Source organism: Rhododendron vialii, chromosome 10a, assembly GCF_030253575.1.
Source record: "Rhododendron vialii isolate Sample 1 chromosome 10a, ASM3025357v1".
NCBI lineage: Eukaryota > Viridiplantae > Streptophyta > Magnoliopsida > Ericales > Ericaceae > Rhododendron > Rhododendron vialii.
The window spans coordinates 3,903,415-3,928,514 of NC_080566.1; the positions used below are offsets into that span (position 1 = coordinate 3,903,415).

A 25,100-nucleotide genomic window follows, 5' to 3' on the forward strand; every position below is an offset into this window, starting at 1 on the left:
AGGATTGAAAGAGTGAATATAGAGTAAGAATTGAGGCCGACAATAATTGGAGAGTTATCTAACCTAAGGTAAGAATATCGATCGGCGACGGATCTAGGTCGTGGTCCTTGTGGAGGGGGCGACCACTTCTTAAAGTTTGTCAAATCTTTATTCACCAATTTGCCAAACTATTTCATGTCCATTTTTAAGATTCCTGTGGCTGTGGCAAAGGCTATAGAAAAACTACAGAAACAATTCTTTTAGGGTGATACAGTGGAAAAGAAGAGGTTGCATCTGCTGAAGTGGGAAACCGTAGCAAAGAAGAAGGAGTTTGGTGGGCTGGGAGTAAGGAGAGTGATTCAACAAAACCTTGCTCTTCTATCTAGATGGTGGTGGAGATTTCATGAGGACATAGACTCTCTATGGGTCAAAGTTATTAAAAGGAAGTATAACCTAGCTCAGGGGGATTGGCTACCTCAACTGCCTAGGACGGGTCGAATCACCAACATCTGGAGAGATATTTGCTCTCTAAAGGATCAATCTTCTTCCATTGCCTCGGTTCTTACTGAGGGCTTTAGAATTCAGGTTCACTCTGGGCAAGAAACTTTATTTTGGGACCATGTATGGTTGGGGGATAGGACTCTCAAGGAAGAATTTCCGAGACTCTTTCTTATCTCTAGCCAAAAAGTCAGCACGGTCAGTGCAGTGAAGGAAGGGTCAGGGACTTCGCGTTGGTCGTTACAGTATAGAAAGAGGCGGCTAAATGTGTTTGAGAACACCCTATCAGAGGAATTGCATCGTCAACTGGATTTGGTGACTCTAGATCATGCCAGAAGGGATGTGCTTCAATGGAAGTGGTCGGTTGATAAATGCTTCTCATCAAAATCAGTGTACACTCAATGGGAACAGATTGGTCAGACTTCAAACCAAGTTCTGGGTGCCCTTTGGAAGAATCACTGCCCTCCTAAGGTGGAAATTTTTTCGTGGTTGGCGATCCAGGAAAGGATTCCAACAAGATCAGTGCTATCTAACAGGAATATCATTCAAGAGGGTCAATTGTTATCCTGCCCTTTGTGTTCCCTGGATATTGAAACTCCGAATCACCTGTTATTGCATTGTCAATTCTCTTGGAATGTCTGGTCTATAATCTTGGATTGGTGGCATGTATCGTGGGTATGCCCAATTTCGTTGTCAGACCTGGCCCTATGGTGGTTTGATTCCAGGTTTCGGAACTTAGAGAAAAGTGTGTGGGAAGTTTCCTTTTATGCTACGGTGTGGTCCTTATGGTTAGCTCGGAATAACTATGTGTTCAACAATGCTATTGTGAGTATTGAGGAGGTGGGGAAATTGGTAAAAACAAGAATCGCAATGTGGATGAAAGCTAAGTTCGCAATCAAGATTTATTCGGTGGAGGAGTTTAAGGTGTTTCTTGATGGTATTCGTAGGCTAAAATTGTAGTTCTTGTTGAGGTTTGAGTTCATTCAACACTCTATTGGATGGGCTCCTATGTTTGCTATATTTTTGTATTTCCCTCGATGTACCCTTTCGAGTTTTAATTAAAGTTTCGTTTGCCGAGCAAAAAAAAAAAAAAAAAAGTTTGTCAAATCCTTACAATTCACTTTTATAGAAGATCTGCAAAATTCTAAGTTAGAAGCTTCATGTTATCATTTGGAGTGGCTTCTCCGTTTCTCTTAGGTCCGACATCATGAGCACATCATTGGCTCTATAACTTAGCGGTCCTAAAGCAACAATTCAGAGGCGGTTTTTTTTTTTTTTAACCAACTCAGGGTCATGAATCTCGTACCAATATGTCGTGGAGAAACGCCTTGAGGCTTTAAGCATTCCTCCAAAGCATTGAATAACATCTCTTGTTTGACATCATAGGCCTCAAAAATGTTGGCCCTGTACTTCCGATTTGGACTCGGGCCCATTTAGAAGCTGGGCTGGACTTTTGCACCTGCCCTAGATTTTGGGCCTTTCAGAGGTTGCCATTGATACCCTGCAGAGAATAATAAATTGGGCTTTATCTTGAGTCCAAGACGTAGGGCTTTGATACAAGACCATTTTTCTCAAGCCCACATACTTTGGGGCCGGTCCAATTTTCAGTACATATTAGAGACTTGAATGTTCAACAATTGTTGGACCGCGTGCAAGGGACCAACCCGGTGCAGCCACGTAGCGCGACAACATGCAACCGACAAGGGACGGATTCAGGAATGTATCCTAGTGAGGGCACCTGTTCATTATAATAATGAAAGTTTATTTTTTTAGTCAATCATAGTATGATCGTTCAAAATTATAGCATGCAATACTAATTACAAAAGTTTATAAAGTGTACTTTAAGTTAAATTAGGTAAAAATGAGCACAAAATCTCAGACAAAATTTTTAAAGTATGTTTTAAATGAACATTAACAAATTTTAGAATGATCGAGTTAGTTTTGTTAATGTCTTTATTTTAAAATATTCTCCGAGACGGTTAAAAACAAAGAGAATCAAGAAAGAATAGCTCCAAATAGACAAACAGCTCGTAAAATAACAAGTATAAATGCATCATATGATGAAATTAAGGCATAAAACTAATTCTATATGTATATTTTCGGGATATATACAAGTGTGTATGTTTATAAATTAGCATACTTTCATAATTATGCTAACTTATACATAAATATTCTTTAAAAAATATTTTTATTTCGAGTGGGGGCACGTGCCCCATGTCCGTCCGTCCCTGCGACCGACAAGTTCAAGTTTCGCTCCATAATCTGGGCAGCGTACAGGCGAGGTAATGGTGGTCGGTGACATCAACTCAGCTCGAGGACAGCACAAGCGCCACCTTGGCCTACAAGGCAAGACACTCCTATAAATATTAACAATAATTCTAGGGACATACCCACTCTCACACCCAAACACACACCCACACTCACATGAGTGGTGGGCCCCATACGCACACTAGAGTGTGTATTGTGTGTGGGACCCACCACTCATGTGAGTGGTGGGTGTGTGTTTGGGTGTGAGAGTGGGTGTGTCCCTAGCACCACTCAAATATTAATTACAGTGTTAAATCCTGAGAGGGAGGCCTTCCCCTATCAAAAGTTATGTGTCTCCTCTCTCTTGAACTCATGACCGACTTAAGCATCAGCAGAGTGTCCACCAGTCCACCTTCGACCGACGAGGCACTAACCGATTGTTCTTTTGTACAGAGCTAAATGAAGAGGGAAGCTAACTCAACCCGCTCAAGGGATCCGAGAGAGTTTGGAGGTCTGGATTGAACACCACTCCACAATTAATAATGGTATATATATAATAGAACTTTTATGTATTTACAGGATGAATAGATAACTCCTGATGAGGTCATGGACTACAGGACTAGAACATATATAGGCAAGAGTTGAATTTAAAATGGTTATTTAATTTTCCTGTTAATTAAGAACTTAGAACAGAGGTGTAGGAGTATTTGTTATTTATGTAGAGAGCTAGGGATTAGTGGAGGCCGTGAAAGTAGAAGAGAGAGGAGCATTGGGCAGACAGACATTCCATTAAAAAAGCCACTAGTCTCGACACCCATTTCCCCCTCCATCTTAAGCTTAAATATATATATATATATATATATATATATATCTCTCTCTCTCTCTCTCTCTCTCTCTCTCTCTCTCTCTCTCTCTCTCTCTCTCATTGTTGTATGTTTAAATATATTTTTGAATCAATGATTGTATAGTATATATATTGTATACCTTTTCCTGCAAATCAGGCAATTGATGAGGGTTACTATGGCATGCATGCATGTTTTATGGATTATATTAGTAATTAATAAACATATATGTCCAATTCGGCTATATTCAACGTGCAGCTTCAGCTTCATTTTAAAAGAAGTATTTCAAATCGACGAGGCAGAGTTCAATCTAGTTTTCCCTCACAGCTCACTAGTTTTGAATTCTGTATTGGTTTGTCTCAGGATATCATGAAAACAACCATTACGAGCGTAAACTTATGTATGCAGATCCAGACATATGCGTCGATGCGGATATACCCGGGAATAATAAATTCCAAAAAAGGGAGACAAGTAAAAGAGCAATATTAATTGTTACATATACGAGATTACGTTCAACAATTCGAATACATTTGTTTCGCAGAAGACATTCGCTGCACGTGGACTTATCAAGAATTCTTATGCATCTGTGATGATTTCGAGCACATTTCTATTCGAATCTGTACACTTAAAATCTTTGCTGATAGACGGCTTGCATTTAACATAAATTAAAGAAGAATTAAAATAATGACAAATCAACTTAATTATTTTAAGATAAGTTTAAGAGAACGCGGCCTTTGTTTCCTTTCCGACAGCATACAATTTCCTTACTTTTAACAATAATAATACTAATATCTGTATATCTTTCCTTTTCGTGTGAGCTGCTGCTTCTTTTAATTTTTTTTTTTTTTTTTTTTTTTGGGGGGGGGGGGTTGTGGGGGGCGCGGACAAAGTGTGTCACGTGACATCACGTGGATAGCCATGCCTTCTAATTACACGAACGATGCAGCAATGATAAGGTGAAAGCAATCCCCAAAGCGATAATCCCACGTGTTTCTCTCTACAAAGAGAACAGAAAATCAGCTGGGATGCAGATGGTGAGGACAACGGGCCCGGCAAGAGCCGAGCCGTTCTAGTAGTGCGCTTAGGGGTGATAAACAAGTCAAATTGATCACTGATCTAGCCTGGTTTTATAACTTAACGAGTTTTAAAATTATGTTCGAGTTTAGCTTGGTTATAAGATGATTCGATCGAGTAGTTTGAATTTTTTATACATAATTAACCGAACAAGACAATTAGTAATTTGTTTAAGCTTGGCTTCAAATTTTAGCGAGCTTCAAGAAAAATGTTCAAGCTTGATGATGCTATGGTGTATCCAGTTATTTTGAGTACACCATAATTTTTGGCATAATTTTACCATTATGAGTATAACTAAAACTTATTACAAGCATAACAAAATCCAAACAAAGCATAACCTAGGAATATCCAAAAAATCAATCAAGACATATATAACCAAACCCAGCCAAGACATAACCAACAAGTTATGCCTTGTTATGGTTCTGTTATATTTGTAATGGGTTTTGGCTATACTCATAATGGTTTTGTTATGCCAAAAGTTACGGTATCCCTAAAATGACCAGTGACACCGAAGTCATTCCCTAGTTTGATTATAAAACAAACTAATATTAAACAAGTTTTAATCGAACAAACATGAGCTCAAACTCGAATAACGTAGTTTATTAAGCAGGCCTAAGAGCGCTAATGCACTGTGAAGAAGTAGTGCACCTCGATATGTTGCATTGAGATTTTATCATCGTATACTGTTAATTAATTGTTTGTTATCCAAAATTGTTAGTGTAAGTCCAAATGTGAAATTTATGTATGACAAAACCAACCTATCATGTGATTTTCAATGTCTGATTAACTTGACTTTTAGTACGATGGTAGTGTTAAGTAAACTATGAGAGTTTTAAAATGTTCAATCACAATGATAAATCTTAATGGAGCGTATCTAAGCACAATACACTTCATAATGAAGTCGTGTTACGTGAACCCCTTGTCCTGATAGCAATTGGATAGATTGTGTCTTAGAATCATTTTGTTCACCATCGTACTTTATACCCCATTTGTTTGCTCATTATTGCATTTTGTAATCTTTCAAAATTATTTGGTGTCTTTATAAAAATGTAAAACAAAAAGTGTGTAAATTTTTGCAGAGTAATCCTCGTAGATGATTACTAGTAGTTTCAAAAACACAAATAAGAGGTGATGCTAGAAATTTCACTAAACCTTACAAGGCCACAGTTATATGTGCCCGTCAAGAAGTTAAATTTCACGTACCGAGCAAATAATATCGGAGCAAAGGAGTAAATAATATCCTTATTTTTCTCGTTTGTAGAATATCATGAACAAATAGGATAGAAATTTCATCAAACCTTACAAGGCCACATGCATTAGTTGTATATGCCCATCAAAAAGTTAAATTTCACGTACAGAATAAACAATATCGGACCAAATGAGTAAATAATAAGTTAAATTTCACGTACAGAATAAACAATATTGGACCAAATGAGTAAATAATATCCTTACTTTCTCGTAAATAATATCCTTATTTATTTAATGGGAGCACCGAATAATTTGTCCATAACATGACCCACACTTTGTATTTGTCTACAGGGACGAGGATCCCGACTCGTCATTCAAGCAATATTTCCCGCATTCGCCGATCCTCCCATCTCTCTCAAGTAATGTATTCCGTAGTTCTGGAGCACAGTCACGTAATGTTGTAGATTATTTCAACACCACATATTTATGTAGAGTTCAAACGCTTAATCGTGGACCGAGCGTGAATGTGTGATATTTGAATATCCCGAAATACCATGTGGCTATGCTCCAAGCATTAAGTAACTAGAATCCCCCCAAATCACAAATCATGTCGGGCACTTCTTGTAGTGCATTCTGCAAGGCACAATCAAGACCATCCACGAGTGTTTATGAAGATTCGAATTTAAAAATAAATTCTTCCCTGTAATAGTTTATCTCTTCCCTTGAAGATTTTATTTTTAAATTAAAATCTTTGAAAATACTCGTAGGCGGTCTTGATTGTGCCTTGCAGAGTGCATTACAAGAAGTGCCCTGCAAGATCTCTGAATCCCAACCCCCCTCTTTTTTCTCTCCCTCCATTTTATCATTACATTCACACTCAATACCTCATTCACGAGGAATTTTTGTTGCCAGGTGAGTACCACGTGGTGCCTGCTCCGCACATCCAGACCGTCTATTTCGGTTTTGGATGACTCGGATTTAGAGAGAGAAAGGGGAGAGAGATTGATGGGGTAGGAGGAGAAAGAGAGTTTCAATTTGGGTCGTCCAACACACTTTTGAACGATTTGGATGGACTACTCGACTATCACGTGAGCACAGTCACGTGGTACCCACCCGATTTCCAAAAATTTCTCCTCATCCCCGTATGCGGCCACTACACAACAAATCACTTTGACCCAAAAATGGTTTCTCTTTCAATTCATCATTTGATCGTTTCATTTGTTTGAGAATCCTAGAGAGAGAAAGAGAACAAAGGGTGTGAGTGGAGGCAACCCGGTGAAATTCAATTGTCTTCTTCTTCTGAGCACTCATTCTTTGACTTGAAAATTTCCTTCCTTCCCTTTCCCATTCGCATTTCCTCTCTTTCCCCTCCTTTCCTTTCCCATCTTCTTCTTCTCCTTCTCGAATTTTCTCTCTCGTCTGTCTTCCACCACTAAACCCGATTTTTCTTCTCTCACCAATTCAAAAACTCAAAATTCTTTCCAAATCATAATTATCGAATCTTCCCACTTCTTGTCACCCATTTCTCTTTCCATTGAAACCATTCAATTTTTATTATTGAATTCACAAAAACCTGAATACCCAGTTCGTTTTCTCCTCGATCCACCCTATTATTTCTATTATTTCCCCCCCTAATTCTCTCCAAATCAGGCACAATTGACCTAATCCCCAATTTTTTTTTTTATAATCCCTAGATATCGTATATCCAATCTGGGAATCTCTACCCATACACAGCTCATTCACTTGGGAATGTTCTTCTAATCTAATCTTCTCTCTCAACTACTACAAAAATACACTTACCCCGTTCTTGCTAATTAATTGGTTCGATATTTTTGTTCTGTCTTTTTTGAATTTTTGTTAGACTCAGCGTTATATTTTTTTCATTAATTATTCGTATCTGATATATCTTCACGAAGATATGGTTGTGGGTTCGCTCTGTTTCTTTCACCTTCCCTTCTTTATGAAGGCCAAATAAGGTACTTTATAATCCAATCTTTCTCTCTCTGTTTCCGGCATGGGTTGCGCAACGTCGAAGCAACCCGTGTGCCGGAATTGCAAGGCAGCGTGCTCGCCGCCTAGGCCACGGAGAAGCTACTCAATGCACGGCAGCGGCGGCGGTGGCAACCACCACCTGCCACCGCCGGACGTCAACCATGTGGTCGCCCTCACCTCCTCGACATTGGGTTCTTTAAGGATTGACGAAAGCAGAGACGCCGTTTTTTATGAGAAGAGGAAAGGGGAGTCTTATGTGGAGAAATTCTCAATGGGCCTGATTGAGGCAAAGACGTGGTCCAATATGATTAATGAGAAAATACCCAAGATTGTTCCGAAAACGCCCGTCCGGACGCCTCCGGGGGAGCCGGAGACTATCAATGCTTGGGAGCTAATGGAAGGATTGGAAGACACGAGCCCTTTTCGGTCTCCCAATCACTTCCGTAGCTTTTCGTTTCATGTCGCTCCGAATTCTGATAAACTTGATTCTGTTAAAAGCGGATGTCAGAAGCCTATGTGGCTCGAGTTGGCAGATGATGAATCCACTTCCAGCACGAATTCCAATGCAAATTCCAACTCCAATTCGGCCGCGACATCTGTCATTTCCGAGTTTGATCAGGATAAAGTTGATTCTGCGAAAAGCGAAAGCCAGAATCCAATGTGGCTAGAGATGGTTGATAAGGAAACGAGTTTGTTTTCGAATTCGGATTCAAATGCGACATCTGTCATCTCCGAGTTTGATCCTGATGTCATATCTGCGTTCAGGAAAGCGCTCGAAGATCTCCCGCCGGCGAACCCGTTTCACCTAAAGCCGTTGGAGGGCAAAAAACAGGAGGCCATGCCATTGGATGCAACGGACGTGACGAAAGTCGATGCGGATTTCACAGCAAGAAACAAGATATTACTGTACTTTACGAGCTTAAGAGGAGTAAGGAAGACATATGAGGATTGTTGCAATGCGAGAGTCATTCTGAAGGGACTCGGGGTTCGAGTCGACGAGAGAGACGTGTCGATGCATTCGGGGTTCAAGGAGGAGTTGAAGGAGCTATTGGGAGATGGGTTCAATGGCTTTTTGCCAAAGGTGTTTGTGGGGGAAAAGTATATTGGTGGGGCAGAGGAAATACGGCGGTTGCACGAAGAAGGGCAGCTTGAGAAGGTGTTAGAGGGTTGCGAAATGGTCGATGATGGCGGCGGCGGTGGTGGAGGCGGTGGAGTTTGTGAAGGGTGTGGGGATGTAAGGTTTGTGCCATGCGAGACTTGTTCAGGGAGTTGTAAGATTTACTGTGAGGGTGATTTTGATGAGGAATGTGATGAGAGTGAGTTTGGGTTTCAAAGATGCCCTGATTGCAATGAGAATGGGATTGTCAGATGCCCTATTTGTTGTGATCAATGAGAATGGTATTGGCAACTTTTTCCCCTTTTCCTTTGTTATTGTTCTGTTTTTGTTTCTGATTCTGTTTTTGATATGGAGAGCTGCTTGTTGTATAGATAGGTATTTTGTAAGTTGAAGACATATAGGTCCAGTGAAGGTGAAGAAATTAGTCATACTTCGTTCCTGTAGCATAATCAGCCTTGTACACTGTTTTGCTCAAAATGATTCAAGAAGAATGTTACTCCATCTTTCATTCTTCTAAGACAGACATGCATTCAGCAACCTAAGAATCGAAGGAACGGTATGAAGTAACGCTGATAAGTTCAAAAATAGATGCCGATTCTCCGTATTTGTTTGTGGTTGCATTGGCGCCAGTCGCAGCTTAAATTATGATAAAGCTTGATTCTGTCGAAAAATGAAGGTTGAGAACTCGAAAACGAATTTTTCGCAGTATCAACTTTATTTAGTTATCTGTAGCGAATAGGAAGCTGCCTCCAACAAAATTTCGCAGCTATCAAAAAAGTTTGGAAAGAAGCAGGCAAAAATTGACATGAAAGTTTAAATGAACACCCCTAGTACGACGTATTGTAGATAGACGAGCATCGCTGAATCCAGTCTTAAAATTTAATGAACTCAGCTCATTCAAAATTAGTTAAACTCGAGCTCGAGTTTAGCTTGAGCTCGTTAGTGTTTGTGAAATTCGAGTCCACCTCATTTACCAACCGATCCTAAAATTCTAGCTCGATCAAGCACATTGCACTAATTGCTAGGGAGGCAGGCAACTGCAACCTTCATAGTTCATACCCATTTCCAGTCAAAAGAGTAAACCAATCTCAGGGCAAGGGGGTGGACCCTGTAATTTATTTGGTTGATTTCATTACTCCTCATTCAACTTTCAACCACAAGATTGACAAAGGCATTGGTCATACCCATCACAGTAGCATTAATTTGTGTACAATTTAGTGCCGACTTTGCAACAAAAAATAAAAGGAGAGAATCTTCAGCACACGTGGTGCCCCAAGCCTCGTCTCACCACACATTGTTGTTGGATTCTCACACTTAGTCTCGGATTCCATAAAAATGTGTGGTCGAGGAAAGACTTGGGGCACCACGTGAGAGTGTCCGGAGGCATTGAATTGTTTTTTTCTAATAGAAAAGAAGAAAATGAAATAGGGAGTATGAAAATCTTGTTTTGTTAAACATATTTCGAAAATAAATGGGTTGGCATTTTGAGTAATAAAGTTATCGAGAAACTAAACCACTGATTCTTTGTTGTATTAATAACTTTTGAGGGTGAGGTTTTCTAAAGCAAATTAGGTGATGAAAGGTTCCGGTCAATGTAGGTTATGTGAGAAAACAAAAGGTGATTACGTTGATAAGGTCAAAATTCCAGTTTCTCTGGACTCTTTGGAGTAATTAAACAATGGGGCAGAGCTGCACTATCCTTATAGTAGCTTTCAATATTCTACCAAAAGACTTCATTGACCCTCACTACCTGTAATACTCAAGATTTGAGATTTTTCGGAAAAGTGAGTGCTTAGTCCCACATTGGCTCGAAGCTAGCATCACTTGTTGTATTCAACACCCACCTAGGGTTATATGTCACATTCTTAGATATACTTTTTAATGCCAAGTGTGTTTAGGCCAAAGGGGGTCCATGGTCAACCAGATTGTGTCATTACACTATCCGCCTCTGAAACACAACGTATATTAGTTTGATTGTTGTTGATAATGAGTCGGATTTGTTGAATTCAATTGTTTTTAGTTGGTCATGATTAACGCGACTACTAAGCGTTATCCGTCAAACAAAAAAACTGGAAGTAGAATGTCTGCTTTCTATCTTTCTCAAATTTTGTACCAAAAAACAAAAATCTTTCTCAAATTATGCGGTTAACGAGAACCATTGTTGGGTATCCGCCAAACACTGATTGCGATTTATAAGAGTACGAGGCAGACAGGTGAAGAAAGCTGAAGAACAATGGCACAAAAATGCAAGGTCTACGTTGTTCATCGATCCAACTGAGATTACATCCATGGTTCGTTGCGGCTGTTTTCCTACGAAGAATGGTGGAAGAGGTATATCGGAGTTTCCCTGCGCAACAATACTTATAATAGAACCATAATAACTAAGCGTTACCCACTCGGGGCGGGCTTTTAAAGTCGACCCATCATTTTAGTTGCAGCTACCGAGTTAGAGAAAAGCATTCAATAGTGAACATAAATGTAAGCAACCTACCCTGAGGCACTTGGTTGACGATATGGACTTTTTTTTGTGTTTTTGAATTGACCTATGACCTCAGCGATTCAAAACCTTAGCCAACCAAAAGGAGGAAAAGGAACAAAAGAACCCATAGGTTTCAAATTAGCATATTGGATTAAAAAGTTAAGTCAATGGATTCTCGAGCTATTCACTAGCATGTTCAGAGCTTCCTAATCTAAGCTAGGTGACACCATCAACTTGATGAATGTGCTGCCATTTGAAAAAAGGGTGGTGCCACTAAACAACAATGATATGAAACAAGTGTTATGAGCCATGGATTATGAATAGGTAGACCCCTCAATTTTACCTGCTCATCTGCCCTGATTCAAAACGTCATTGCATTCATATCAATAAGTCGAGAACTGAGGGCCCTGTAGTGCAGGGGTGATATGGTCTTGATTTACTAAAAGTATGTTACATGTGAAATATTATTCGAAATCTAAAGATTTTGATTCATTGTAAAAATGAACGGCTCGAATCGTGCACTACGCCCTTGCACTGAAGCGTCCCCGTTTCCTAATCGAGGAACCCAAAAAAAGCACCAGAAACTACAACTGTGTTCGCTTTGGAAAACAATGGTCACAATCAATAAAACATGGCGATGTGGCGTAATATAATTGATTTGGAGGAAACAAATATTTAAACCGGTGATGCAAAGAATTTAATCTCTTTCTAAAACCCACCCCCCTCTCTGCGCATTGTTCCATTAAGTTTTCTCTCGAATTGTTATTCTCATTTCTCTATCTATTTCTCTCCACACATTATCTAAAAACCTCCCTCAAAATCAAAGAAAGCCTGCATGACAATGGTAATCTCATCACACTCCGTACTTTTCAGTTCACAAGTAAAATGGCCATAATTATGTACAGCTTCAGATGAAAATCATGTGCTGTTAACGCCCAACAGAATCATTAATCTTGGGGTAATAGCAACAACAAATTTTGGCAATTTCTTCCATTATTAAACACTATAAGATCAAGATTGCAATTTTTGAACAAATTTTTTTTTTATAACTCGTGTGTCCAACCAATTTACGCGCACCTCGAAATCTTTTTGGTTCTTACTTTCTAAGACTAAAGGATAAGTTGCATTAGAATTGAGCTGTGTAATTAATAATTGCATAAAAGGAGTTGAAGTAGGGGTCGAGCTCAATCCCAAGTAGCAAACCATTCATTCTAGTACCACGATATCTTTCTGCAGGATGATGATGAGCTTGAGGAAGATGAAGAGTCGGATTTCTTTGCAAGTGAACCCATGCTGTTCCAGCCATGAGATAGATCTAACAAAGCCGAGCCCGATATTCACTGAGAGGAGCTGATAGCTTGCTCCCTTTCAGACAAGTGTGAAAGGGTATACAAATGAAAAATTAATCTTATAAATTAAGATGCAAAATGACAAAAAAGAAAGAAGTGTAATTATAGGAAGGGTAAACTATAGTTAACCCCCTCTAACTAAGCCTCGCGTGCACTTTGCCCCCTTTAACTTTTTTTTTTGGCACTCAACCCCCGCGAACTAACTGAAAATCAAACTGTCATAACTTCAAACGGTCATAACTTCTTCGTCCAAAATCGAAAACATGCAAATTATATATCGATTTCAAGGTCTTGAAGTCAGCTTTCCAATGACACCAAAATCACATCACGATTCAAAATACACAGAAAGTTATGTTCAAAACGGTCTTTCTATCTACCAGCCCTTACTCTTTTGATCATAACTTTCTGTGTGCTTTGAATCGTGATGTGATTTTGGTGTCATTAGAAAGCTGACTTCAAGACCTCGAAATCGATATATAATTTGCATGTTTTCGATTTCGGACGAAGAAGTTATGACCGTTTAAAGTTATGACCGTTTGATTTTCAGTTAGTTAGAGGGGGTTGAGTGCCAAAAAAAAAAGTTAGAGGGGGCAAAGTGCACGCGAGGCTTAGTTAGAGAGGGTTAACTATAGTTTACCCTTATAGGAAAGGGCGTGTGAAAATCACTATTCTATGGAAAAATACCACCCTTTTTTTTTTTTTTTTATGAAAACAGAGAAAATGATGTATCATATCCCCGTATACCATGTTGGCTAGAAAGTAAAAGGATACAAATGAGAGTTTTGATTTCCAAAAACTAAAAGTTTATAGTGTCCCACAAAACTGATTCAGGAAATCGCAAACAAATAAGGAACATATGATTACCAAACAAGATTCTAAGTTGCTACACAACATTCAGAGACTCCAGATTTACATAGAAAACTTAACGTAAATATGTAATTAATATAAACATTCCTCTATCGCTACCGGATAACATGCGTCTATTGATGAAAAAACCTCACTTTTTAACACCCTGGGTACCCAAATCAGCTGCAGCCTTGGCTGCACGTTCGAGAGCGTCTGAAACCCAAAGAGCTCCTCTCGAAAAATAACTGCTGTTGACAACAGCAGTGGCAGCTGCTATGGCTGTTCTCCCAGTATAAGATGCAGCTGTCATGGTTGTTTCTGAAACGTGGTATTTTTGGTCCACAGATTTGGCAACCTCCATGCCCGCAAAAATCTTATCCGTGAGACCGATTCTATCGCTGAGCTCTGCGACTTTGGCTGCTGCTGTGGATGAGACTTGGTAGGACTCGTCCAAAGCTTTGGCTTTTGTTAATGCATCTTTGGTCAATGTGAACCCCTTTGCTAGCATGGTTGTGACAACTTCTTGTGCCACAGTGACAGCCTCCCCCGGGGTAGAAACAAACTGGTTCGTATGAGTGGTCTGCCGGGATAAATCATAGGAATTTAGTAAGGCAGTCTGTCCCCACATAATGAGGCACATGAAAAAAAACAAACAGAAGAAAAGGTTTTGTGGCAAACGAGTGTATGGACGGGTAACTTAAACCGATGCATGACAAAAGAAACTCAAGAAAATAGCTCTTTTCTATTGACTTCCAAGCAGCTCTTTACAGAACAACTTCCAAATCTTGTATGCTCCCAACTACTGAATTTGTTTCACCATGTCAAAAAGCAACAGAAGACACTAGTTTTCCCGAATGAGAAGGGAGTTTATGGCTAGGATCCTAGGAATACCAAGATGCAAAAAGGATGAATGGAAGTTACGAAAACTATCAAACAGAATATTTCTACATGAAGAGAACTTTAATTGGGGCTTTAGGTTGGAAGAAATCATCAAGCAGGACTCCCTACTCCTATCCCCTAACTAAGAGAAACAAAATCAGGAAAAGTTTTTGTGCACTTGTCAGTGTGAGTTCAGTCGGCTCCTTCTAGAATCAGCATGAACAATTGTGGTATGATGACACAACAATGGAATTTACCTACAAAGAGTGGAAAGAAAAAGTGCATACCGATGAACTATTTTCAGCTCTTGGATTCCATGACGGGTTGTTCCACGGATCTGATTCATCATCATATGTCCCCCATCGTGTTATGCATACACGTTGATCTCCAATTGTAGCTCCCTAAAACAACAGTAGGGCAAATAATCAGATCTCATGTCAAGTATCATGCTAGATATCAGGACTCCAGGACACTCGGGAACTCTCCATAACAGCATGACATGAATACATGTTGATCTGAGGATGACGTGGATTGATGTTATTTATATTCTGTTTCTGACGGTTGAGGGCACAAAACACAATCTTCAAAACAGGAGATAATGATGCTCGACACATCTGTTGATGCAGAAATGATAGTGCCTCATTCCAATAACCACGTAAGAACATTGATACACTCAAGTTTCATGCAGAACAAATGCTATAGGATCATTTTTCCCATCAATATGGAAAATGACATGATAAAAAAAATCCTTGGAAAAAGCGGGTCTAAAAGCATCAACTTACTTAAACATGATGATTGAAGCCCATATGGTTTCCAAATTATGATTGAAACCCAAATCATTTCCAAATGTGAACACATATAAGGATGACAAATGGGAAACTTGATAACGGGGGAGGAAAAGCAGCTAATGCTCCAGTACAGGCAATAATCTCCAGAACAACAGCATCTTGCTTACTAAGTTCTCTTGGTCATGTGCTTTTGAGAGTTTTGAACATTTCTATCAGAAGCACAAAAACACTTTTAGTTGAAAGGAAACCTTTTGGACTGACTTTGCAGAGCTCTTCTTTTATCTAAAGGTCTGCATAGAAATAATAAGAGGCAAACATAGGATAGAATCATAGTACAATTATGTCTGTGCTGTGTTGTCATTTTAACTTTCTTACATATACAAAAAAACAGGATAGTCCCCCGGTGGTCAATACCATAGATTCCATTCAAGACACTCTGATACAAGGAAAAGTATAACAGAGCGAAAAGAGCAGATGAATAATTAACAACTAGAAACTGCTGAGGCAGACCAAGCATGTCAATTCCAACAAAAACTACCCTTATGCTGTGTTTGGATCTTCAAGTTATGGAAGGATTTGCGGAGGTAAAGGGAAGGAAAGGGGTTCGTGAAGCTAATTTTCCCCCTTCTCTTTTCTTTCTATTCCTCAAAATCCCTTCACAAAACCAAGATCCAAATTCCAATCAAAAACATTACTTCCCCTACTGGCAGGGTGGATGAAACTTACACTGAGCAAGACAGCTGTTTCCAGAGCATAGGCATCTTTAAATGTCACATAGGCAGTACAAGCATATTCACCTGATCTGTATTGAGCAGTAATCTGATCAGACACATGGTACAGCAAAATATATGAGCATATGGTTAAGCAAAAAAAGAAGCAGGTCACCTAGTCTCTGTGAGTATCATGGAGCCTATGGTCAAAGGAGATGTATTTAAAATATTGACGATGCTCTCTTACCTATATTGGTGTGCCACATTTCGTATCACCTCACAACATATGGTATCTACCAGTGGTGCCCAACGTGGTAAGTGATAACCATAGAATTGCTCTTAAAGTGTTGGAATGGAAATGGTGCCATGTACAAGAATACCAAAATCTGTTTATCATGGTCTTAAAAAAATTCCTTAACTTTTAACCACAAAGAAAAAGGCACGAAAAGGACAGTTCATGATCTACAGCAAACACCAGCTGAGTTTCCCTTCTCAATGAATTTTCAATAGGCCAGCCAAACGAATAAGTTCAAGAAATAAAAGTTTCTATTAGAAGTGCACTTGTTTGTCTCGTCATAGCATAATTTTTAGGGTTTTGCAATCCTATTCACCATTTGGTGAAGAAATCCAACATCTTTGATGCATCAAATAGCTGTTCCTGTCCATAATCACAATGTAAAGCCGAACACAGACTTTTCCTGCCCCATCTTATCATATCATAGATCTTCTATTACAATTTCTGCAATGGATCACACCGCTAAAATTGAGTCATAGTAGATTCATCCCTTAAGTTTTGCAACGGCGAAAACTCTGATTTGTGACGAACATACACCACAAAGTACCGGTCAAAATTCAAGCTTTCATGAAAGGGACAAGTTTCCAAAGAGGCAAGAGAGAATGAATAATGCACATGTTAAGAAGATCAAAGTACAGTACAAACTAAACAGCAGCCAGTTACCATAAACTGACAAGTCGAAGACTACCTTATTATTTCCACGTGTTCAATTTCACCACAGTATGCAAAAAATTCTTTGACGTCCTTCTCCGTTGCTCTAGGAGATAGGGTAGTTACTTCTGCAGTATAGCCACCGGGGTACATTGTTTTGAAGTCCAACCAAGAATTATTGGACTAAGTGTGGTCTGTTAGAGGCAACTGAAAAAATGTCAAAATCTCAAGCACTGAAAGGTAATAATAATAGTTCAAGAAACAACTTTCACCATTCATGACTTCCATGAATAGGACTACAAAATCTAATTTCTCCAGAACATGCCAGATTTATAGGAAACAAAACAGATAAAGATACGATACAAATATAAAAAGCATCATCATCGTTGTGCAACCCTAAATGCCCTGATATTACGGTCCATGCCCAGATTGATCCCAATCTCCCCATTGCCAATCTCAAGTCCCAATCTGAGCTATTCCATTTCAGGAGAAACTGCACAATCACCCTAATCGGACATAATTTAAATCTAGATGTTGGATCTATCATCTATACATCATAAAGCATAAGCCAAGACCCACTCAATTTGGATCAGTACAGAAACTGGCACACCAATTCAATGGTTCTATGCTCCAAGTAATGCCAATCTGATCTTAAGCTAAAAGCAACAACAGTAAAAACTTCTACCTTCATGTCACCGTGGTTCCCTCCCAAAACAATTGATGCACAAACAAAGCAAATATGCATGGCCCTCAAGCTGCTGTAAATTGATGACTAATGCAAAATTACCAATTAGAGGATAACTTCTACTCTATGGATTATATGAAAGTCAAACAAAGCAGCATTCAGAACAACTTTACCAAAAGTGCACCAGTTCCCTCATTCAAAAAGAGAGCCTTTTCATTTTCCTGGGATCTTTAACTCAAGGTCTTAATACAGTGTTGGTGTGGCAAACTAAGTTGCTCCATTGCGTTTGTACGTGGGAAAATTTTCCAGGTAAAATAAAATGGGGGCCTTTTCCTATTCCTGGATCTTTAACTCAAGGTCTTAATACAGCGTGGCAGACTAAGTTCCTCCATTGTGTTTGTCGGTGCAATATTTTCCGAGTAAAATAAAAAGAGAGCCTTTTCATATTCCTGGATCTTTAACCAAGTGTCTTAATACAGCGTGGCAAACTAGGTTCCTCAATTCTGTGTGTCAGTAAGTAAGATGAAACTATATGTGTAGTGCTCAGAAAAACTTGTACGTCAGTAATCTTTTGATTCATCCACTCGAAAATTCAAGAGAATAAAGATCTTTAACATACCATTTTCAATATGTATTGTACTTGAAGAATTATTGAACTAATCTTATACTTGAAACAAAGGAAGAAAAAAGAATTTAAAACACAACTCCAGACACAATTGTATACAATGCATGTGTGCAGAATGGCTCCAGACAAAGTTGTGTCCAGATTTCACGTTTTAAAGTTGTGTTCCTAGACAAAACAAAAACACAAAGTGGCAACCACAAAACCCATTCAAGATTCCGGACATATACAAATGTGTGAACTCGAATTCCACTCCTAAGATTGCAAAATATCAAGTGAATTCACAAGGGTCAAAAAAAATCCAAGATACAGATGAAGATTGAAACAAATCTGAAAATTTAATCTCTGTAGTCTTCAGGAAGCGATTTGGGGATCAAAAGAGACAATTCTCCATATGGGTTCGTGAAATAACAGACCTAGTTTCAATTAACCAAGTCAATAAACATCAAAGCTAAGAAATTTCAAGGAGATGAAGTGAAAAGCGCACGGAATTGGAGAACAATAACAAGAATCATACCTGTTTCTGGTCAGAGCTTCAATCGATTCAAGAGAGAGAGAGAGAGAAGCACTCAATTTCAACTGAACTTATAGATACACATGTATACGCGTTTCGCAGTTGATTACTCCAATATCTAGTACTACTATTTGCGGCCGAATAAATACAGTCTACGTAAACAGAAAGTCAGCCACCACACCAAAATGCAATGGCCAGCTATCACACGGATGATCCAAACCGTTCAATAATTATTTTTTAAAAAATTGAGTGGGTTTTGTGAAACATCAGCTCAATCCAATATGTGTAGGCACTTGGATCAAACTTCTCATCTTTTTATATACCAAAAAACCAATCTTTCCATTTTTTCCGATTTTTCAAATATGAGAAGTTTGATCCGAACACCTAAACATATCGAATTGAGCTGATGATTCGTGATGCCCAATCAATTTTTTTTTTAATTATTGAACTGCTCGGATCATCCGTGCGGAGCCCGAAATGGACATTTTTGGTGTTGTGACTGTAGCACTGCTCCTAAATAAAATCCTGAGGCATGATCGTCTGTGCAAAAAATCATGTCTCTCTGTGCCAAAAAGTTTTTCGACCATTGAATTTAAAATACAAAAAAAAAAAATCACACAATCCAATAGTCGAAAAAATCCTTGGCACAGAGTGTGCCGAAAACCATGTGTTCCTGTGCCAAAGAGTTTTTTGGCCGTTAAATTTAAAATAAAATAAAATAAAGAAATCATCCAATCCAACGGCCAAAAAGCCTCTTAGCACATAGGTATATGAATTTTTGGAACAAAGGAGATTGGACTCCTAAAATTCCGTGTTACGTTCTAACTTAGCAAGTATTAACACGAACATACGGGACGATTTTTTCCTTATAAAAAGAGTCCACTACACTATTTGGAGTAATGCCAAATAGTGTGGCTCATCTCAATATCATCCACAAATGATTAAAGCCAATCAATTTGTTTAGAATAAAATCAATTCATTTAAATTTCGATAAGAGTTTGTGATCGATTTTTGTCATTATTTTTAAGAACAAAAATTGAATAAATTGATCAAATAATTACCAGTATCCGAACGTGCTAATTTTTTTGCAAAGGCCCTCTAAACAATATTTTATACAAAATGAATAGCTCCGGTCATTAAGGTGGGATTTCGAAATGAATTCTGCACAATCTAATTTTCATTTGGTGTACCAACTACCAATTAGCGTACCCGTGGTTGAGCAGGTTTGTTTAGTGGAAGTTTTTGTATGCTGGAAAGTTGTCATTATCATAATTACCGTAATTAATCAATCTTATTTGTTGGATCTTACTTTAGGGGGCCACGCCACCGAACTATGTAATTGTATTGTTTGTAAGCGCACAACTGTCTAATGATCTGGGTTCGCGGTTATTTTAAGATTAGCAGGCTTTAGTTCCCGAACCTAAATTAAGTACTTAATTTTTAATAAAAATGTAATTTCTGGCTCAAAAATAAATGTGTTTATGTAAATAAATTTTCTAACAATATAAATCTTATTTGATAAATCTCATTGAGATCTTTTGAATGGTACAAAAAAAATCAAAAAAATATTTTTTATTTACATTATTTTTTAGTTTGAAAATGTGAAAATAAGTACTTATTTTTTAAGAAGGTGTTCTGGAATGGTGCCTTAGTATTTGTTGTTTTTGTAAGGTAGGGTGTTCCAGTGCAATTTGGGCACATGCCGGACTAAGAGCCCGTTTCAGAAACGAAATAAGAACTTATTTTTTGTGTAATAAGAAGGCTTGTTCCTGAGAATAAGAAGGCTGCTACTTATTTTGAAAGAATTTATATAGGTACCGACCGGCCGGGGAGGGAAATCGTACCGGCAGGTGCACCCAGCAGTCTCCAGCCACCGGACGGCCGATCCGAGCCGTCCAAAAATTCTAGAAAAAAAAATGAGCTAGCCGTAGCGGGAATCAACAGCATCCGAGGTGTGTAGGGTGCTTGATCTGAGCACCCCTTTTCCGTGTATATATAATCAAGCACCCTACACGGAAAAGGGGTGCTCGGATCAAGCACCCTACACACCTTGGATGCCGTTGATTCCCGCGGAAGGCCCCCTCGTTTTTTTTTTTAGAATTTTTGGACGGCTCGGATCGGCCGTCCGGTAGCCGGATAAGGCCCGACGTGGCCGCCGGTACGATTTCCCTCCGCTGGCGTCCATTATCATAGCAACAGTCTTATTTTTTGTATAAGACAACTTCAAACTCAAAAATTATGTGTTTACGCAAATAATTTTCCTACCACTATGGATCTTGTTTGATAGATCTCATTGAGATCTTTAATACGGTGCAAAAATAATTGAACTTTTTTTTTTCATTTGCATTATTTTTGAGTTTAAAAATGTGAAAGGAACTTTTTATTTGAATTTTGTGGAATGAATCTTCTTATTTTTGCATGAGAAGTGGCAAAATAAGTACTTATTTTTTAAGAAGGTTTCCGGAACGGAGCCTAATACCGTAACTCTTTTCATAGTTGTTTCTCAAATAAGTACTTATTTTTTGAATTAAAGGTGATGGTATTATGAGAGAATGATTTGTTTCGTAAAGAAAAAAATAAATTCTTAAAAAATAAGAACATTAGCGAAACGAAGCCTTATATATATACGAGTGATGTGGACTTAAGAATTGCCGATAAAGATAATCGAAACTATGATTAGGAAGGAGCAATTCCTAAGCCGAGCATCGAGCTCTCCCAGTCCCGGGCTAAGATTTATATGTTTGGCTGTTTTAGAGGCTAAATAGAAGGAAATGGGGTGCTAATTATGGGATGGCTCAATAGTCTGAACTATTTTATCTTCTTCAGTGGGATAAGGTGATTTTTAAGAATAAGGAGATTTTTAAGTTGTTTTACGTTTTACGAGACAGATCATTCTTTCACAATACAACCTTTAATTTAAAAAAAAAATTATTTAAAAATAAGTACTTTTATTTCCCTTAGCGAATGGAGCCTAATTTTTTTTTTTTTTTGAACAACGAAGCAAAAAATTTTATTGATTAGAAAATTGGTCACAAAGCAAAACTCAAGTTGGCAAAAAATCAATAGAACATCCAATGGGCCAAGCCCAGATCACAAAAGGGGTTTAAATAGGTAAAAATATAACAGACGTATTCAAATTTTAATGAATTAAGTCACTGAAGTGAGCCCATCATGGGGCTTCACAGGAAAGAGTCCCTTCCCGAAGAAATATTGACTGGTTCATTATTGAAAATTATGGAAAAACAATAGGGAAAATGACTATTACCTTTCCTCTTTTATGGACTTTTTTTTTTTTTTTTTAAACTTTAGCCCGTATTGACTATTACCTTTTCTCTTTTATGGACTTTTTTGTTTTTTTTTTAAACTTTAGCCCGTATTGACTATTAGCCTGTGAAAAGTGGTTTTGGACTTTTGAAAAAAAATTATGTGACATATATAAATCACTATTTTCAACTTTGATCAATGTTGTTTTACTTTTACGATTCCTTTTGACAAGATGAAAAATATGACTCATGTAGTAAAGAATAAGAGAGAACAACGAAAAAGCCCAAACCGAGAAAGTTAGTTAATGTGATTCAATAAAACCATCGATTACTAGTTTATCTCATGATCTTGGACTTATTAATTGTTGGTAATTTTTTTCGCGAGACGAGACAATTTGTTACATTAATTAAACCTATCGTACCAATTATTAGAGTTGATTGAGTAGATCAATGCAGGCAGTATGCCTACGAGGCACTGAAGACAATATTTTTTGATAGATACGTGTGACAAGGAAAATAATTTTTGCGCTCCACTTTTATACGCATACAAAAGTAGAGCGCCAAAATCAACATCCGTGTGACAAGCCTAGCTATCTCAGATTCTAAGCATATGTATTTTCCCTGTAATTTCAACGTACCAAAAAAGAAAATGTAGTACCATATGAAGACTTTTCAGCCTTGCACTATGCATCACCATGTTTGGTAAAATCAAGTCCTTACTCAAACACCCGAGATATTTTTCAGTGCCGGGTGGGCACCACATGTGCCTGCTCGGCACATTTGAGCCGTCTGATGCGATTTTGGACAGCTCGGATTTGGAAAGAGAAAAATCAGAGAGAAAGAGGAGGGGTGAGAGGAGAGAGAAGGTTTCAATCTGAGCTATCTAAAAGTGCATCGAACGGCTCGGGAGTGCCGAGCGGGCACCACGTGAGATATACCCACTCGACATTGAAAATTTTCTCTAAACACCCCGAGGGGTATAGTACAGTTGGTGATTAATTGGTCAGGATGGAGGGGTTTACCACCCCGAGATCCCAGGTTTGATTCCTCTGTATTGAAAAAAAAAACCCTTAGGGCCATCCATGAATAAAAACCCTTTGGGTTATTGCAAAGGTTGGTAGGGACCGTAAAGATTTAGTCCTGTTGTGCACGTAAGATGGCCCGGAAACACTCTGTGCTACCAAAAAAAAAACCAATTGGAGAACAAAGATATATAGCTACTCATAATACATACATAATTATTGTTTTTGGTACGAGCATGACCTAATTATTGTCCATACATACATACAACCTCTGCATACAATTCATGGTCGTAATTAATCCCAAGTTGGCATGGCCTTAGCTATAGTACAGACCAAACCCTAGAAATTACAAGACGCAGCTACAGAACTAGCTAGCCAGTTTTGGTTAGCTACCGGCCGGTTCATTACGAAATGATCAAACTTCTGATTATGGAAGCTTGTGGCGTATCCGAATCAATGGTAGACAACAGCTGGGAGAGTCGCTCGCTTAGGTCGTCCACCTCTTTATGCAATTTCCTAACATAGTCGCAGGTCTCTTGTAGCACCTTTGAAGCCGATGCCTGCGCGCATAAGTAACTATATCAACTAACGACTCTATAACAACTATTTAAGAGTCTTTTACTTAAAAAGTGACTTTTTTTTTCTTCTAATTTACTCCGCTTATAACTCCCTGGTCAATAGACCAGAGTGTCATGTACGTACTCATGTGTAGCTGTAAAGTTATATATGTACCTTGATGTCTTGGCCACTTAAATTGACTTCAATACCCATATATAGTTACGTACATAATACACATTTCATGAATGGTGCTACCTATCTTTCTAGCGCATTGCGTTCTTTTAGCGTTACATGTACAAAAATGTACATCTATATATTCAAGCACAAAACACATTATGAACATAGATAGGCACATGTAACGAACCTTGTTTAATCGCCTGTTACGAATCTCGGGAAGTAATTCCTGCAACTTGGACACAAGATCCATGATCTGATCATCGTTGATACTAGAAGTGCCCGGCGACTGCCTCGACCTCCTGCTAGACATCCTTCTGCAAGAAATATGAGAGAGAGAGAGAGAGAGAGAGAGAGAGAGAGGGTTCTCTAGAAAAAGGAGGAGGAGGAACTAGTGTTGGATATGGAACTATGAAAAAATGACGAGATATATAAAAAAAAGAGGAAGGACCACCAGAAGGGAAGGAGAAAGGGAGAGTACATAACATAGGCAGTACAGATGTTGGAACATGAAGAAGACAACTGCATGGGAGAAACTAGTGCAAGCTTTTGATTTTTTTTAGAGAGAGAGAGAGAGAGAGAGAGAGAGAGAGAGAGAGAGATTTTGATTTTTTTAGAGAGAGAGAGAGAGAGATTAGGCCATTATACTTTTTTCCTGTGTGCTCCCAAATGGGGGTTTAGAATCAAGTGATTGTGTTGGCTCTTGTTTGAGCAGAGTGGGCCTCTATAAGTGTGACTCAATGCACAAGACCATGTGATCTCCTTGTGTAGTGGACGTACGTTAGTCATATCGAGCTAATCATGGTATACTGATTGTTTTTTTTTATTTTTATATAACCGCGTGTGCGGGTTAGTTTACGCACATTTCAACCGATTGTGGAATTCTAGAATTAACGGTCAGAAAAACTTCCAGTGGCCTTAATTAAGATTTTTTGCGGGCACATTTTAACCTACCTAAATTCTCTGTTCAGTCACCGCATTTCTTCTTGATATGGATGTTTGTTGATGTATTTTCGCTTTTAATTTGCTCTCTAGTGTGCATTAGGTCGCTTAATTTTTGTATATTAGTTGTACACAGTAGATTGCAATATTGTTGTTATTAATATATTTCTTGCTCTTACAAAAAATAATACCAAATTAAGTAGAAAACTGTTTCATATATATGTGTCACCTCCTTATTAGGGGCATACCCACGCGAGTGCCGATATTTTTCTTTCTTTGAGAAAATGATTCATATCATTGCAAAGTTAAAAAAAAAAAAATTTATGAGCAAAGAAAGGTTTCTCTATCATTGCAATGTTAAGATTCAACAGAAAGATAATAATAAT

At 38.4% G+C, this 25,100-nt stretch overlaps 3 protein-coding genes across 4 annotated transcripts; 1 reads left to right on the forward strand and 2 right to left on the reverse strand.

Annotated features, from left to right (window-relative positions):
• The first annotated feature begins 7,034 nt into the window (after window positions 1-7,034).
• On the forward strand, window positions 7,035-9,454 carry LOC131304197 (uncharacterized protein At5g39865-like). The gene has a single exon (XM_058331338.1). The coding sequence runs from the start codon at window positions 7,843-7,845 to the stop codon at window positions 9,211-9,213; it is 1,371 nt and encodes a 456-aa protein (XP_058187321.1). The 5' UTR covers window positions 7,035-7,842; the 3' UTR covers window positions 9,214-9,454.
• A 4,146-nt stretch (window positions 9,455-13,600) lies between these two features.
• On the reverse strand, window positions 13,601-18,888 carry LOC131303899 (binding partner of ACD11 1). Of its 2 annotated transcripts, none has more exons than XM_058330963.1 (5): window positions 18,759-18,888; window positions 16,972-17,141; window positions 16,005-16,080; window positions 14,778-14,891; window positions 13,601-14,191 (listed from the first exon to the last, which is right to left on the reverse strand). In XM_058330963.1, exons 2-5 carry the CDS (start codon window positions 17,085-17,087, stop codon window positions 13,763-13,765), a joined length of 735 nt encoding a protein of 244 aa, XP_058186946.1. In that variant the 5' UTR covers window positions 17,088-17,141; window positions 18,759-18,888; the 3' UTR covers window positions 13,601-13,762. The 2 variants fall into 2 exon arrangements, with proteins under 2 accessions (XP_058186946.1, XP_058186947.1); XM_058330964.1 differs by having other exon boundaries at window positions 16,972-17,128; window positions 18,759-18,880.
• A 4,326-nt stretch (window positions 18,889-23,214) lies between these two features.
• Window positions 23,215-24,418, reverse strand: LOC131304335 (transcription factor PRE5-like). Its single transcript, XM_058331554.1, has 2 exons — window positions 23,963-24,418; window positions 23,215-23,600 (listed from the first exon to the last, which is right to left on the reverse strand). Exons 1-2 carry the CDS (start codon window positions 24,083-24,085, stop codon window positions 23,445-23,447), a joined length of 279 nt encoding a protein of 92 aa, XP_058187537.1. The 5' UTR covers window positions 24,086-24,418; the 3' UTR covers window positions 23,215-23,444.
• Between the last annotated feature and the right edge of the window lie 682 nt (window positions 24,419-25,100).

Bases quoted from the DNA above. Each gene is read 5' to 3' on its own strand.
- LOC131303899 (XM_058330963.1), bottom strand. From the start codon at position 17,087: ATGTACCCCGGTGGCTATACTGCAGAAGTAACTACCCTATCTCCTAGA. The intron at 16,081-16,971 runs GTAGTCTTCGAC...TGCTCAATACAG, and splicing joins GAACACGTGGAAATAATAAG to ATCAGGTGAATATGCTTGTA. The intron at 14,192-14,777 runs GTATGCACTTTT...TTATCCCGGCAG, and splicing joins GAGCTGAAAATAGTTCATCG to ACCACTCATACGAACCAGTT.
- LOC131304197 (XM_058331338.1), top strand. From the start codon at position 7,843: ATGGGTTGCGCAACGTCGAAGCAACCCGTGTGCCGGAATTGCAAGGCA.
- LOC131304335 (XM_058331554.1), bottom strand. From the start codon at position 24,085: ATGTCTAGCAGGAGGTCGAGGCAGTCGCCGGGCACTTCTAGTATCAAC. The intron at 23,601-23,962 runs GTTCGTTACATG...TTATGCGCGCAG, and splicing joins GTAACAGGCGATTAAACAAG to GCATCGGCTTCAAAGGTGCT.